Source organism: Acipenser ruthenus, chromosome 6, assembly GCF_902713425.1.
Source record: "Acipenser ruthenus chromosome 6, fAciRut3.2 maternal haplotype, whole genome shotgun sequence".
In the NCBI taxonomy this organism is placed as follows: Eukaryota; Metazoa; Chordata; class Actinopteri; order Acipenseriformes; family Acipenseridae; genus Acipenser; species Acipenser ruthenus.
This window is the reverse complement of record NC_081194.1, coordinates 63651668-63666164: the sequence shown is the minus strand read 5'-3', so window position 1 is coordinate 63666164 and position 14497 is coordinate 63651668. Positions and strand designations below refer to the sequence as shown.

General features: G+C 37.7%; 1 protein-coding gene across 1 annotated transcript in view; it reads left to right on the top strand.

The window, feature by feature from the left end:
* The window catches only part of LOC117410621 (glutamate receptor ionotropic, kainate 2), a gene marked incomplete in the record, with an annotated part of 207397 nt that overhangs the window by 150785 nt on the left and 42115 nt on the right, over positions 1–14497 (top strand). The window contains 2 exon segments of the mRNA XM_059025657.1: positions 852–970; positions 4446–4663. Of these exon segments, the coding sequence (XP_058881640.1) occupies positions 852–970; positions 4446–4663 (337 nt within the window).

Sequence of the window (14497 nt, the reverse complement as noted above, 5' to 3'; positions counted from 1 at the left end):
AGAATGTATGTGATATTTATTATTAATATTTATTTTATTTTAAAGTCTATTGAGCAACAGTGTCTTATCAGACAATGATCTATTCAGGGATTCCGAGATATTTAGTGAGCAAGTAGTTTGAGTGAAGTTATCCTACAACAAACTCCCCATCCCCAGTTGTACTATTTAGTAAGTAAAGGGTCTGAGTGAGGAAAAATGGGCAATACAATCCCCACCCCTTAGTCTTGCTGTAAATCATTTGTTGTATCCGTAACTGACTGAATATATAGTAGCACTGTAACAACAGTTTATTTTTTTCCAAAAGTGCTTTCTCTCCTTTTTTTGAATTTTACCAGATTCAGGCCCCCGTAATATTATTTCTTACATATACTTGTATGCTCTCTCCCTCTAATTCCCCATTGCTTGGGAAATATTTATCATTTTAAGATAAATATTACTGGTATGTCGAGTCTGGCGGGCATTTCTATACAGTGTAAAGGATTGGCAATTCTTTCTTTTAATAAAATATTTTTATATTCAAAGTACAATGATACAGAAATATACACGAAGGAATGTACATCTCATTTTGCACAATTAAAAAATATATATATATTTTTTTTAATAACTTGATAGCTTGCCATTGCTCATTAACAGAAATGTTTATTCTTCACAATTTGAAGATAATCCTTCGATTTGAATAGTTATTATTATCATCATTAATATTATTATTAGTATTATTGCTACTATTGCTTCTATTTGTTCTGTTTTAAATTTAACCTGTTGGTCTTCCTTTGTTTCTACAGGCTAATGGACTTTGTTCTCACACTTTCTTCATCTGCTTAAAATCTGTTCTTCTTTGTCAATTACCACAGGTTCAGCCCCTATGAGTGGTATAATCCCCACCCATGCAATCCTGACTCGGACATGGTGGAAAACAATTTCACCTTGCTAAATAGTTTCTGGTTTGGAGTTGGAGCTCTCATGCAGCAAGGTACACGATTCAGCCTGCTCCTCCCTTTGGGCACATGTCCCACTTTTTTGCTGGGGGTAACTGCTCTATCAGGCGCACAATGCTTGCATGGGTGCCTCTGTGCATGTAGCCAGTAGCAGTTCTTTTTTTTTTTTTTTTTTTCTTGCATAAAGGGAACTTTAGATGCAAGCAATACCATATGCAGGGTATTTGTAGTCAAGGGCAGGTAATCATTTGTCACTCACGCATGCAATGTCATCTATTCCTTTTGAGGTACAGGTGAGTATTCTATCAATCAAAAGGAACAGTACCCTGTTTCTTAGCCTTCAGTTTTCTGTAATTAGGAATCACATCTTCTCAGCTAGTTTGAGTCCCTAATAAGTAAATAAAGTGACACTCCTGTGATGAAACTGAAGTTTCATTCTGTACAGATATTTCAACTGCATGCTAAAAATGTTGCATTTCCTCCTGTCTAATGCAACATATTGAATTCGTTTGAGCTCCCTTGTATAAAATAAAATGTTTTTTTGATTTAACAGACAACTTAGCATGTTCACTGTGGCATTTAACTTGCCACTCCCTGAATGGCATGGAGCATACATAGGATTTAACAGTCATTGGCAGACATATTACCTTTCATGACTCATTAGGCTATTTTACCTTTCTGTATGTGGTTGCAAACAGCGATTTATGTCACTTGTATGCATGCCGTATGATGCAATTTCGCATAGTAACATGATTTTTCATACAACATACTATAGAGTGACATTTATCGCCACAAAGGGTCAAGACCAGACTAGAAATTACTCTAATTTGTCTAGGAACATTGGGGAGGGGGTCATCCAAGCCATCCTGAAGGTGCAACCACCCGAAGGTGTAGCAAGGAGAGGAATACTTGGGGATAATTGAACTGTTTCCAACATTTTCAAGCTAGTTTTCTAAACACAATTTGAATCATTTCTTGGACAATATTTCTTATTCTCTAAAAATCAGCAATGGATTCATCAGCAGTACATTTTTGTTAAATTGTACTAGATTTTGATCTATTGGATCTAGAAGACAAAGACAGTTTTGCAGGTAGGGGTGCAAACTTAGTTATGTTGAGAAGATGTGGTTGTAAAATAAAGGCTTGCCCTCTATAGACTGGCTAAGTAAGAATACTGTTTCTTTTGGCATGCCCCTATCATTGCACAGGACTACATAGTAGAGAGGCCCCCCTGTCCATGGCTTGCTAGCCCCCAGAAAACTGTGGGATGTAGTGTTGGACATGACGTTACCTTGGGTACATGACAGTCAGCCCCAACCAGGCTCTGTTTCAGTGGCCTACAGTAGGTGGTACCATCTCTCAGGTACATGGGTAAGATACAAACTTGTGGTAATGTGACCTTGGTATCAGAAATGCCCACTGTTCTTTCTTCCCCAGTCTCTGGTTTTGCACTGTGTTGTTTTTCTAAGAACAGTCTGAACTGCTGAGCATCCTGGGTAATGTTCTTATTGTTCTATTATGTCTAACTGTGAGCCTGACAGGGCTGAGGGAGCATAAGGAGCAAGGTATATTTCTCTTTTTCCTTACAGCATTCTAGGCAGACGTCTGGAGCTGGAGTTGGCTGTCATGTCCAAGTGTTCTTCTTGAACAACATGTGGTAATATGGACTGTTGGGAAGTTGTCATTGTAGTCGTTCATGCCAGGACCCAGACTTACAGAAATGAATTCATTAAAATGTACAGAAATGTTACGCTTTCTGCCTTTCCCACGCTCCACATTACCCGTTTCTTCAAGTATGAATTTACCAGAATGCAACTTAGTTGTTTTTCTTAAACTGAATAGAAACCCCTTTGAATTTGCCCCAGACCACACAAACAGAGACGCATCTACTCTTTTCCTTTTACTGCATGTAACTAAAGATTACATATCCACAATTACATTTTTTTTAAACTGATCCTGAAAAACAATGTAATTATTATCATTATTATTATTTTACAATATTTAGATTCCTACATTTTTGGGAACACTAAATCTTGTCATATCATTCCTCACTGGTCACCCAATTAAATCATTTATTAATTGGTCGTAGTTTAAATGTGATTGTAGTATTAACTGGAGAACTCACTGTTTGATTAAATCTCAGCAGTCAACTCCAGCAACTACTGAGAATTACAGAAGTAATTTGTGTAAAATGTGTTTTCTGTGTGCTGATACTGGCAATGCTAGATGGCTAGTTGTACAAATAATTTTTAAAATATATATGTGTTTGTTACTGGGCTGTGGTATGTGGAATTGATAGGTATGTACTTACCAACTCACCTCATACCAGAACCAAACAATTAGCTATTAGGATTACACCAGTTTACACTAGTGTACGTTACCATAGGGTAGAATGTAAAACATTATAGGACAATAAAGAATGTCAATTCAGAGGTCAGCTATAAAATAGTGATTTCAATTTATTTTTATTTAGAAATGTAATTCAGATAGATGGCAGGAGAGTACCAGTCCTTGAACATGAGGACAGAGACTTGAGATGTCTAATTGATACAAATTACACAGCATATCTCTTTCCAGCATGGCTTAAATCTCACTGCTACAGTAGAAATGACATTGTGGAGAAGCAATTCATGGAGGGTGCTGATGCATGTTTTTTTTGTCCCCTAAGAAAAAAAGGCCAGCCTTGCCTGTAGTCTTGACATGATATAATGTGCCCCTTTTATCTACTTTGCCATGTATTATTAATTAGATGACAAATGTGTTCCCCTTGTTATTTGCACATTCCCTGTATTGGGGTAATAGTAACATACCAGGCTGGCCTAAGATGGTCCTGGACTGAATTTGGAATAGGCTAAATCACGGACATGCCAGTTTAATAGAAATGAATCTGTCACTGAACATTCTGGCAATCAATAGCATTCTGACCCATTAACAACGTCTTCTGACAAAAGTTTTCAAAACAGAACATATTTAATGAGCCACATGGTTCCATGGAGTTCTGGACATGATATTGGCTAGTGGAAGCTACCATTTGTCTGGTTTCACTTTGACGTGAATTAAAAATGTGGTGGCATCACAACAATTAAAAAGTATAGCTATGGCGGTGCCATAAACCTTCATTTAATTCAGGCTGTATTTTTCAATTCAATGGCACTGTTCAATTAGACTTCCAGAACATAGCTTAAATAGACCAATGGATTTGCAAAAATGCCAAAGAATTTTGTTTAGATTTGATACACCCTTAATTTAAATGACACATACTGAATTGAAAATAATGCAGAAGCACCAAGGCCATTCACCTCTTTGAAAGGGCCAGCCATTTAAATTATACAGGGCTATACAGACCAGAACCAGTTTGGTTCTTATCTGTCCACTCTAGTCAGCTGTCTTTCTACAAAGTCTGGTCCTTTCCTGCTATAATGTGATTATGCCAAATGGCCTACACTACAACTGCAAGCATGTAAAACTTTGAAGCCTTGTGATTTAACACCCTTTCCTCTCTTCTGCTAGGTTCTGAGCTCATGCCCAAAGCCCTTTCCACCAGAATTGTTGGGGGTATCTGGTGGTTTTTCACACTGATCATCATTTCTTCATATACTGCTAACCTAGCCGCCTTTCTAACAGTGGAACGCATGGAATCGCCCATAGATTCAGCAGACGATTTGGCTAAACAAACGAAAATAGAATATGGTGTTGTGGAAGATGGTGCCACAATGACGTTTTTTAAGGTAGGTGACCTTTTTTTATCTCTTCTTGAAAGGTAACCAAAAGAACACTTTAAGGGATAGGCAGGGGCCTGAAAGATCACAGTTATCTCAGAGTATTTACTGTAGCTTCAAAATACATTTTCTTTTTCTTTTTTACTGTACCATTTTATAATGTTTCCAATCATTAAGAGTGTCTCTTTTTAATTGCTTTGACAATGAGTTCAGGAGCTACTCTTGAGTTTTGGTTGCCTGCCATTGGAATATGTAATGTAGGTTAGATCTGCAAAACATTTTTTATATTATTATTGCCAGCCAGAGTCCTGCATGGGTCCCTGCTTCCAAACTGGACCCGCTGCTACAGGCAAAAATGTTTTCTTACACACGACCCGACCTGATCTGCTTTAATAAGACCTGCAACCCGACCTGAACCCGCAAGTGTTTGTCCTTCACCTACTGCTTGCATCGACTGACTCTCTCACGGTCTCACATTCACATACAGATATCTCTACCATTCTCCACAGATTGAGTTTACACAATAGGCCAGCAGTTCTCAATCTGTGGTCCTTTGCCAGCTGCCTTCAGGTAGTCCTTGGAGAGGTTACATAATTACAGAAAAGAAGCAGCAGCATAGTCTATATAGCCTATTGTAAACCCCAAAAGACCTTAAACTCAGCTACAGAAGCAGGAAGAAAGTGCATACATGGAGAATGTTTAAAAAGGTCTAAACTCTCCATCATATATAGGTTTGGAGTGTCTACAATGTATTCTTTACTACTGGGAGTTTTTGGTGTATTGCGCTCATGTGCACTCAGTACAGCAGCTTGTAAAGTAAGGGATAACATGACAGGGCGTGCGTTGTGTTGCATTAACATATGGCTGTAGTTAGGTTGGAGGCATGAAGCAAAGCTGAGTTCCTTCAACCAACAAAGCTGTATGTTTATGCAAAACAATGCACAAGCCCTGTAGTGTGTTATCCAGATTATAAAACAGATATATATGTTTGTTTTTTTGAAAAAAAAATGTCATTACAGTCAGCATTCGGATATACGACACTCAGATACATGTCAGTCGTGTTTTACCGTCCTTGTATTAAGAATAAAATCAATCCCCATTATATATATATATATATATATATATATATATATATATATATATATATATATATATATATATATATGTAACAAATCAATGCACTTAACCGTCATCCTTGATTTCCAACTCCGTCACCAGTTTTCTGAAACAAAGTCCAGCTCTTCAATTGACTTGTTACAATTGACTTGTTTAACCGTTTTTGGTCTTTTTTCTGGGATGGCAAATCAGTCTGTCTTTATTGTGCACTGCAGTTACACAGCACTTCCTCCAAAAACAAAGCGAACGAGACAAGGCACGGTGATGTAAAAGTTAATCATAAACAGTTTTAGATACCGGGATGCATTTTTTTTAAAATCTGTGATCTTTAGTTGTTTTTGTGCATTTTCATTTGCAAGTGAACTGTGACATTAGGGCCTTATCAAGCACTATATTCTGCAATTATGAATACTGACTTTGGATACGGTTTTTTGCTAAATTGCATTGTGTATGTTTTAAGTAGTTTTGTGCATGGGTAACGTTTTGATTTCATTTTGCTGTTGTGTCGTTAATGGGAAATTTTACATACTGCTTCAATACGTACCAGATTTAAAAGTGTGTACTGCATTACAATCCACATGTCCAGTCATCTCTTTTGGCAAGTGATATTTTCAGAATCATATCGTTCTGAATTAAAATACTACTTCTGTTGAAAATATAGTACTGTACCAACAAAACCAACTACAGTAGATCTAAATAGAAGCCTACTTATTTTAAAACAGTCCTTTCAGCTATATATTTTTGACCTCGTACCTTTTTACAGTTCCTCAAACGCAAGTCATATTTTTTCTTTGTACAAAATGTGTGTGTGTGTGTATGTGCAGGGCGGGAGGTTGTTTGGGTGGTAGAGGGCAGATTACAACATGCTCACCTACATACACGTCAAATCAGATTAAATAATCAGATATGCGTCACACTCGTTTAACCACTGAAGTCAAAATTTGATGTCAGATTTATTGTAATTAATTAAAATGAATGGCGCCTTCATGCTGCTCTCATCGTTCCGTAAACAGAGCTGACTTTGGGAGGCTTAAACGTCAAAATGACTGCTAAAAAAATAACCGATTATTTTGTAAGCAAAAATAGTGACAATGAATGTGGAAATTACCAAACCGAAATGGTGATGAAAAAAGAAAATGTAGAAAATGAAAGAGCAACCCGATATAGTCAGCAAACTTGTAGACAGCAAATTGAAAGAACTGCAAGAGGGGCAGTGCATAAAAAAAGAAACATTGTGATGGTTTTTTTTTACAGCAAGGAATTGGGTGGTATGATGTGCAAACTCTGCTAGAAACACAAAAAGGATCAGGGAATAGATGAAGCAGTGTAGCCTGTGTACGAATTAAGGTGGATTATTATTCATCATTCAATGTATTATTATTATTCAAATTCTTTGTCTTATATATTTAAGGTAAGGCAATGTTATTTTTCTGTTGAAAGTGCCCCCGCTATAATGCTTTTCCACCCAGCTGTACAGAATTCCTGGGGAGAACCCTGTAAGATAGAAATTGAGTTCTCGTGACTAGCACTGAAGCAGAGAATTCTCGTAACAGACCATTTACATTTTCAAGACAAATTGTTCTGAAGTCGATTTACCATTTCTTTGTTTCATCCAATCAATAAAAACACCAGCTGCTGAAGCATTTATTTATTTTTTATTTCACTAAGTTGTTCACTTGTTAGAGCTTTGTGTCTCTCTTGTTTGTTTGTTTTTTTTCAACTGAGGTTTTGCTTCTTGTAATTTTAGCCACTTGTCATGCTGCCGAAAAGATCAAATGTGACGAAAGGAATGTCACTCATTTTTAAAATCTAAGACCTCTCACAAAAGTGTGTATATTTATTGCGAGTTTAATAGGTTGTGTATTGATACTGTATTAATCGAACTTTGCTTCAGCAAAAATAAGCTCTTCCACGCAAAACAATCCTCAACATCAGCCAGTCAGCGTGCAGCATCCAAACATTCTGTTTTATAAATGAAAATTCTAGCTGGAGATTCATAGCTCTGACTGTGTTGGTACCTCAAGGATGTAACGTCACAGATTATTAATTCACATAAATCAATTCCTGCTGTAATTATCAATTTAAAAATAAAACAATCCGTTTTGCTCTCGGGAAATTCATCTTGATGAAAAGTAAACTAGAACCATTCTTTAAAACTCCAATCTTAAAATAACTTTGCTCACAGAAACAGTCCCACCCATTGCATTAAAACAGCTATAGCTATACTGTTTATTGTGTTGTCCCACGAGATCCAAAAAAAAATAATAATCAGGTGGTCCGCAAACAATAGGCTATACAGCGTAGTAGCTCCCTCTAGTACTCTGGATATATTTTAACATAGTAACATATTAACTATCTCTACTTACTGTACTATAACATACTGTGACAGAAATACAATGATTCTTGGTTGTAAATCTCCCTCCCGACCTGTGAGGGCACTAAGCAGTGAGAACAGAGTTCCTTGGACGGGCTGGTCTGACAGTTCTTTCCCAGGGTTCAAGGGAAGTCGGCCAGCCAGGAAGGGGGTGAGACTTTGTTGCAATAACTCATTGACCCGGAAGGGAAACGACGTGGCAGCCGCAGATTGAAGAGGCGGTTGCACTCGTTTACCAAGGGGTCATGTGTGACAGCATAAAAGTGGACGGAGAATCGTAATCTGTTCCTTCGCATTTCGTGAGTGTTTTTTTGTTTGTTTGTCTGTGTGTAATCGTCCTGTTTGTTACACCACAATAGACGGCTAACACAATTCTGGAGCTGTCGCCGAGGGCCAGCACTAAAGCCGGAACAGCACCACTACTGTCACTTTCTATCACCTGTATTACCCACCACGAGCACTACTGCACTCACCCAGGACTGGTGACCATGTGTGTATAATTGTGAGGTGGATACGTGCTGGGTTATTATTGTTTGGGTCTGCAAACCCGTTATTGTTTAGTATTATTGTTATCGGTCACCAGACCTGGATACAAAGAACAATAGTAATGTATTATTTTCCAAACTGGATTAAACCTCTCTGTCTGCTTCATTACCACACTGCATCACCCCTGCACCTGCATCCACTCAGCCATTTTGTCAGACATACCTGTCTCTTCCTTTCGTGCCACCAGTTGAAAGAGAGCTACACCTGTGCTTTCGCAGAGATGATGTACCAGTTTTGTGGCTGTTGTACACAAAATAAGATGACAGGTTTTACAAGCAACTGACCCAGTCACATGTACATTATTTTCATTCGATATGATTCCAAAAGAATTCCACACTTGTGATTTACCTCTCTAACTATTATCCACTACATGATATAAACCCCGCGCTATCTTTTGTTTCACCTCACCCGCAGACGTTTTTTATCTCACCAAGCAGACGTGATAAAGGATCTTGCAACGTATCAAACAAGCCGCAAAACAAACTTAGAACACTGTTTAGTCAGCTGACTCTTACCTAATCACCTCCGGCTTTGGTGCAGGAAATACATTTACCTTCTAATACGTTATTTGGGAAAGGGGTACAGACGGGTACGCTGAAAGGACAGAAAACGTTTTTGGTGATTCAAATTCAGACCTGAGCCTGACCTTTTAAAATGACATTTTCTGACCCGCCCTCGAACCGCAAACTGTGAAAAAGTTCACATTCTGACCCGAACCCAGCCTGCCGTGCGGGTACCTGACCCCATGCAGGACTCTAGTGCCAGCACCATCTTTTGTACTGGAGTGTATTGGCAGAAAAACAAATGAAATCTTGATCCAATGTAGCAGACCACTGGATGGCACTGGCTCTTAATTCTACAAATACACTTTATTATTTGTTTATTTCTTTTGCCGACGCCTTTATCCAAGGTGACTTACAGAGACTAGGGTGTGTGAACTATGCATCAGCTGCAGAGTCACTTACAAATGCGTCTCACCCGAAAGACGGAGCACAAGGAGGTTAAGTGACTTGCTTAGGGTCACACAATGAGTCCGTGGCTGAGGTGGGATTTGAACCAGGGACCTCCTGGTTACAAGCCCTTTTCTTTAACCACTGGACCACACAGCCACATTACACCATGTTGTGACATAAAGCATATATAAATGTGTTATTAAAGGTGTTGGTGATTATTAACAAGGGATATGTTATAACAACATTGTAATGACACATCAATAATGTCATGTAGGTTATAAAAGTGATAATTCACCTCCCTGTTGTAGCCTATGTGCATTTGGAAGACATCTGATTTCTTTCAGAGTAGCCTGATAAAAATCAAGACAGCACAGGTACCATTTTAAACATGCTCAGAATGACTGAACAAGGGGCCCCCGAGTGGCTCATCTAGTTAAAGCGCTGCCACTGGGTGCGCAGGATGAGTTATACAGCTTAGACGGCGCCAGTTCACATCCGGACTGTGCAAAGGGGCCGAACTTTGCTATCCCCGCGTTGGGGGATAGGAAACCGGCAGGGATTCCTCCTCCTCATCGCGCAATAGCAGACCCTATTGGCCAGACACCGAGAACATTCAGAGCGGATAAAAAAGCAGGGCTGATCTCTGTTCTCCGGGATGGGTAGCTCGCCAACCTCTGTTCTGGTTTGCTCAGCGTAAAAGCAATTCTGGCTTTAGGCTTGTGAGATCAGAGGATGCTCACACGCCCTCAAACTTACTGAACCATTATCAACATCCCTGAGGGGGAGAACGATGAGAAACAATGCAAAACAAACAAATACTAAAAAGTTCTCTACTGAAAGTGGAACAATGGCCTGCACACAAAGCCACTCTAATCGTGTGGGTGGTCAGTGGACTGTATCTTACAAATGCATTTATTGAAGCAATGTATTGCGAGAACATGGTGTTATTGATAGTAACTGTCTAATATTATTTATAACACATTAATAAAAAATGACTGTTTATAATAGATCATTAAATGAATTAATTTACTGGAAATACAATTTTATTAACAATATACTTGATGATATCAGGGTGTGTTTCTATAAGCTTTATAAGTAATGTATTATACAATATAAAGCAGTGCGGCTCTTGTCTGCTATTCTGAAATGTTTAGTCATACAAATCTACTCTTGATTTTTCTTTATAAAAAACAACAGTCTGGGATTAGATGTAATTACTTAAATAGATTGTCAAATATAGGGGTGGAGTCATTATCAATCGTATTGTTCTCTCAAGTTTCTAAACCATACTCAAGATGTATTGTTTGTCAGCATTCTGGACTTGTGTTCTAAGTATAAGTTGCATGATAGATTTACTAAAACTGATTTTTAATTAAATGAATATTGATTGGTTTTGTGTACTGATTATGGCATGTAACATAATTTATGTGAAGGTAATGTAATGCTTAATAGCTGTGCCTTAACTAAATACTGGGTACATCACTCAGTGATTGCAGTTATGAGTCTTCTAAAGCAGATTCAATACTTATTTATTTATTAATTATTATTTGTTTATTTAGCAGACGCCTTTATCCAAGGCGACTTACAGAGACTCGGTGTGTGAACTATGCATCAGCTGCAGAGTCACTTACAATTACGTCTCACCCGAAAGACGGAGCAAAAGGAGGTTAAGTGACTTGCTCAGGGTCACACAATGAGTCAGTGGCTGAGGTGGGATTTGAACCGGGGACCTCCTGGTTGCAAGCCCTTTTCTTTAACCACTGGACCATCTATGCTATACTTTTAGCATTCAGACCCTATGGATGCAATCTCATTTGTTTTAACCTCCTGTCATATATTTTAGAAAACATTAATGATACACACTTCATTTAAATGTCTTCCACTACAACGACTACTTTTTTTACATATCCATTTTACAAACATTCAGTGATGCCATTTTTCTTTATTATGTTCACCCAATTGTGTATAATAAGACTGGAATTCTATTCAGGGTTTCTGGTGACATAAATCACAAGAGCAGATTTTTTGGTAGGTGGAGTCGGGTGATTACCTCGTCACTCGAGCTTCTGCTTTGTGAGGGTCTAAACTGCCTTACATCCTACTGAGGACAGGTGGTTGAGATAATTTCTTACTAAATGTAAGAGTAATTGTGTTCTGCTCTTCCACAAATTTCTCCCAGCATGCAGCAGAAAAAACTTTAAATCTGCAGGCCATTGTTGTTTGTTTCAGTATTGACAGTAGTGTTCTGTTGTGTTCTTGTACTGTTGGTAGAGGTTTTTTTTTTTTTTTTTTTAAAAGAGTAAAGGATGTGCTGTGTAGAAATATTCTGATAACAAAATACCTACAGTGCAATATTGAGCCCAACAAACAGATACTGTACTAGTATCCTATGCAACAATAAGTGATAAAACACAACGAGGCGTGCGTTGTGTGTTGCATTAACATACGGCTGTAGTTGGGTTGGAGGCACGAAGCGAAGCGGACACAATTTATTCATTTATTTTTATAAAACAAACATGTTTTTTTTTGTTTGTTTTTAAACTAACAATTTTATTATATATCCTTCCACTTTGGAGTAAGAATAGTCCCTCAAACAATGTTCTATTTAAATATTAAACTGGAGGTTTTGAACATTTCCATGTATTTATTCCAGTGATACACAAGGCATCATTTGAAGCAAGGTGATTTACTCCCATTGGTATTAGAGTATACCAGATAGCTTTATAATTTAAGTGGCATAAGGGAATTTGGCGAGGATGAAAGAAAAAACTGCCGACATCAGGGGGTATTTTACATGATGTATTTTTTAAAACTCAAAACAGGGCACAAGGGGATTACAGGGCATGACACACATAAACTCACTGTGGCTTGCTTTCTTTATTTAATTAATAGCTTTGTGATTTTTTTGTTTCTTTATTGTAGTTTAAGGATATGAATTCTAGTACATTTGCATCTTCACAACAAAGCTGTCAGGCTTAAACAGACACTGCCCTTCTCAGACTTTATGCACCAGACCAGAAGGTGTGTTGCTAGAAAGAGCAGCTGAGTTTTGTAGCTTATCCAGGTCAGCGCTAATAATGCATGAATAGTGAACTGCGGTGTCTTTGCCTCCTTTTTTGTATCTTTTAATTATCAACAAAAATTCAATATTGGCATTTTTATATGCTTGGTCACTAAAGGCTAACATTATGGTTCGTGTCAACGCTGTTTACGTAGCGATTGAGACCAGCACGGAGGCCAACAAAGCTAGAAATTGAGTCTTGACCAGCCGAATTACGGGCGGCAGCATAGAATTCTCGTAACAGACCATTTAAATTTTCAAGATAAATTGTTTTTAAGTTGATTACCATTTCTTTTTATTTCATCCAATCAATAAAAACACCAGCTGCCCGGGTAGTTTTTTTGTGTTTTGCTTAATTTTTGTTTTCTTTGATTTTGATTAAGTTATTGACTTGTTAGATTTTCTTTTTTTTTTCAACTGTCATGCCTCCGAAAAGATCAAATGTGACAAAAGGAATGTCACTTATTTTGAAAAACTTTAAAAGACATCTCACACCAATGTGTAAATTTATTGCGAGTTTAAAATGTCGTGTAGTGATAATTTATTAATCAGACATGCTTGGGCAAAAATAAGTTCCGCCGTGCATTGTGCTATTGATCTGCTTGGTTAAAAGTCCTCAACAGCCAATCAGCGTGCAGCATTCGAACATTCCGTTTTATAAGTTCAAATATATGATGGTTACCAATCCCTGCTATAATTCATCCAATTATTAATAACTTGTTATTGTTTAGCATTCATTATATAATGTTATTGGCTGTTTTTGATACATTTTTTGTGAGATGCAGCATTATACATTTCTAAGGAAGAAAACCTACAAAACACTAAGGAAAAGGATGACGCACAATCATGATCAGAAAAATGTTATATCCTACAGGCTTGGAACTCAATTAATAGACATATTGTATGTGGTAGAAAACTGCAGGCATTTGATTGCTTTCAGTCTGGGCACACAGTCAGGACTTGTCCGGTATTCATTTCACGACAGGAGGCATGGTAACTTGTTGGTGCATACATAACAAGTATATTTGCATCTTGCACAACTTGAATATTCATGATTTATTTATGATAATGGAAGGATGTGTAATGTATAGACGGGAACAGAATTAGCATTAGAACAGTGAGTAGCAGCTGAATGGTTCCCTACACAGTGATCCATGTGGCACACTGCCAACAGGCATGCCTGCAAGAGAAAGCTGGACTGACAGGAGGGGTGTGAACATAAAGGAGTACTAGTAACCAGCAGCAAGCCAACTTAGGGGGAGGGAAAAAATGGGAATTGTGAGGAAGCAAGGAAATAGATTGGTAGAAAGTGTGGAGACGCCAGTATGCTGAAATAGAATAGCGTTTATAATGTAAACCAAGGTTTCTATTTTTCTATAAATGTAAAATATGTATATGTTACAGTAAAAGTCAGAATATTGGCAAATCTCAAGATTTACTAGCAAATGTCGACATTTACCAAGTTAAGCGGTAAATGTCCAAAATAAACATGATAATGCTTTACTTTGGACATTTACCCATAAATCTCTGGGGGGGGGGGGGGGTTACAACGCTGTGGGGGTTTACAATGGCTCTGTAGACACACTGCCTCTAACCTCACACGGTTTAGATAGATAGAGATAGAATAAAAAATAAATTAAAAAAAATATATATAAATACCACCAGTGCCTGTCCTTATTTGTTTTTTCTTGTTTCTAAGATATTAGTGGTATAATTTAAACAATTGAATTTCATTGCTGTCATTGCCTAATATTGATTGCAGCGTGTGATGTGCTGATGAGTTTGGTGGTGTT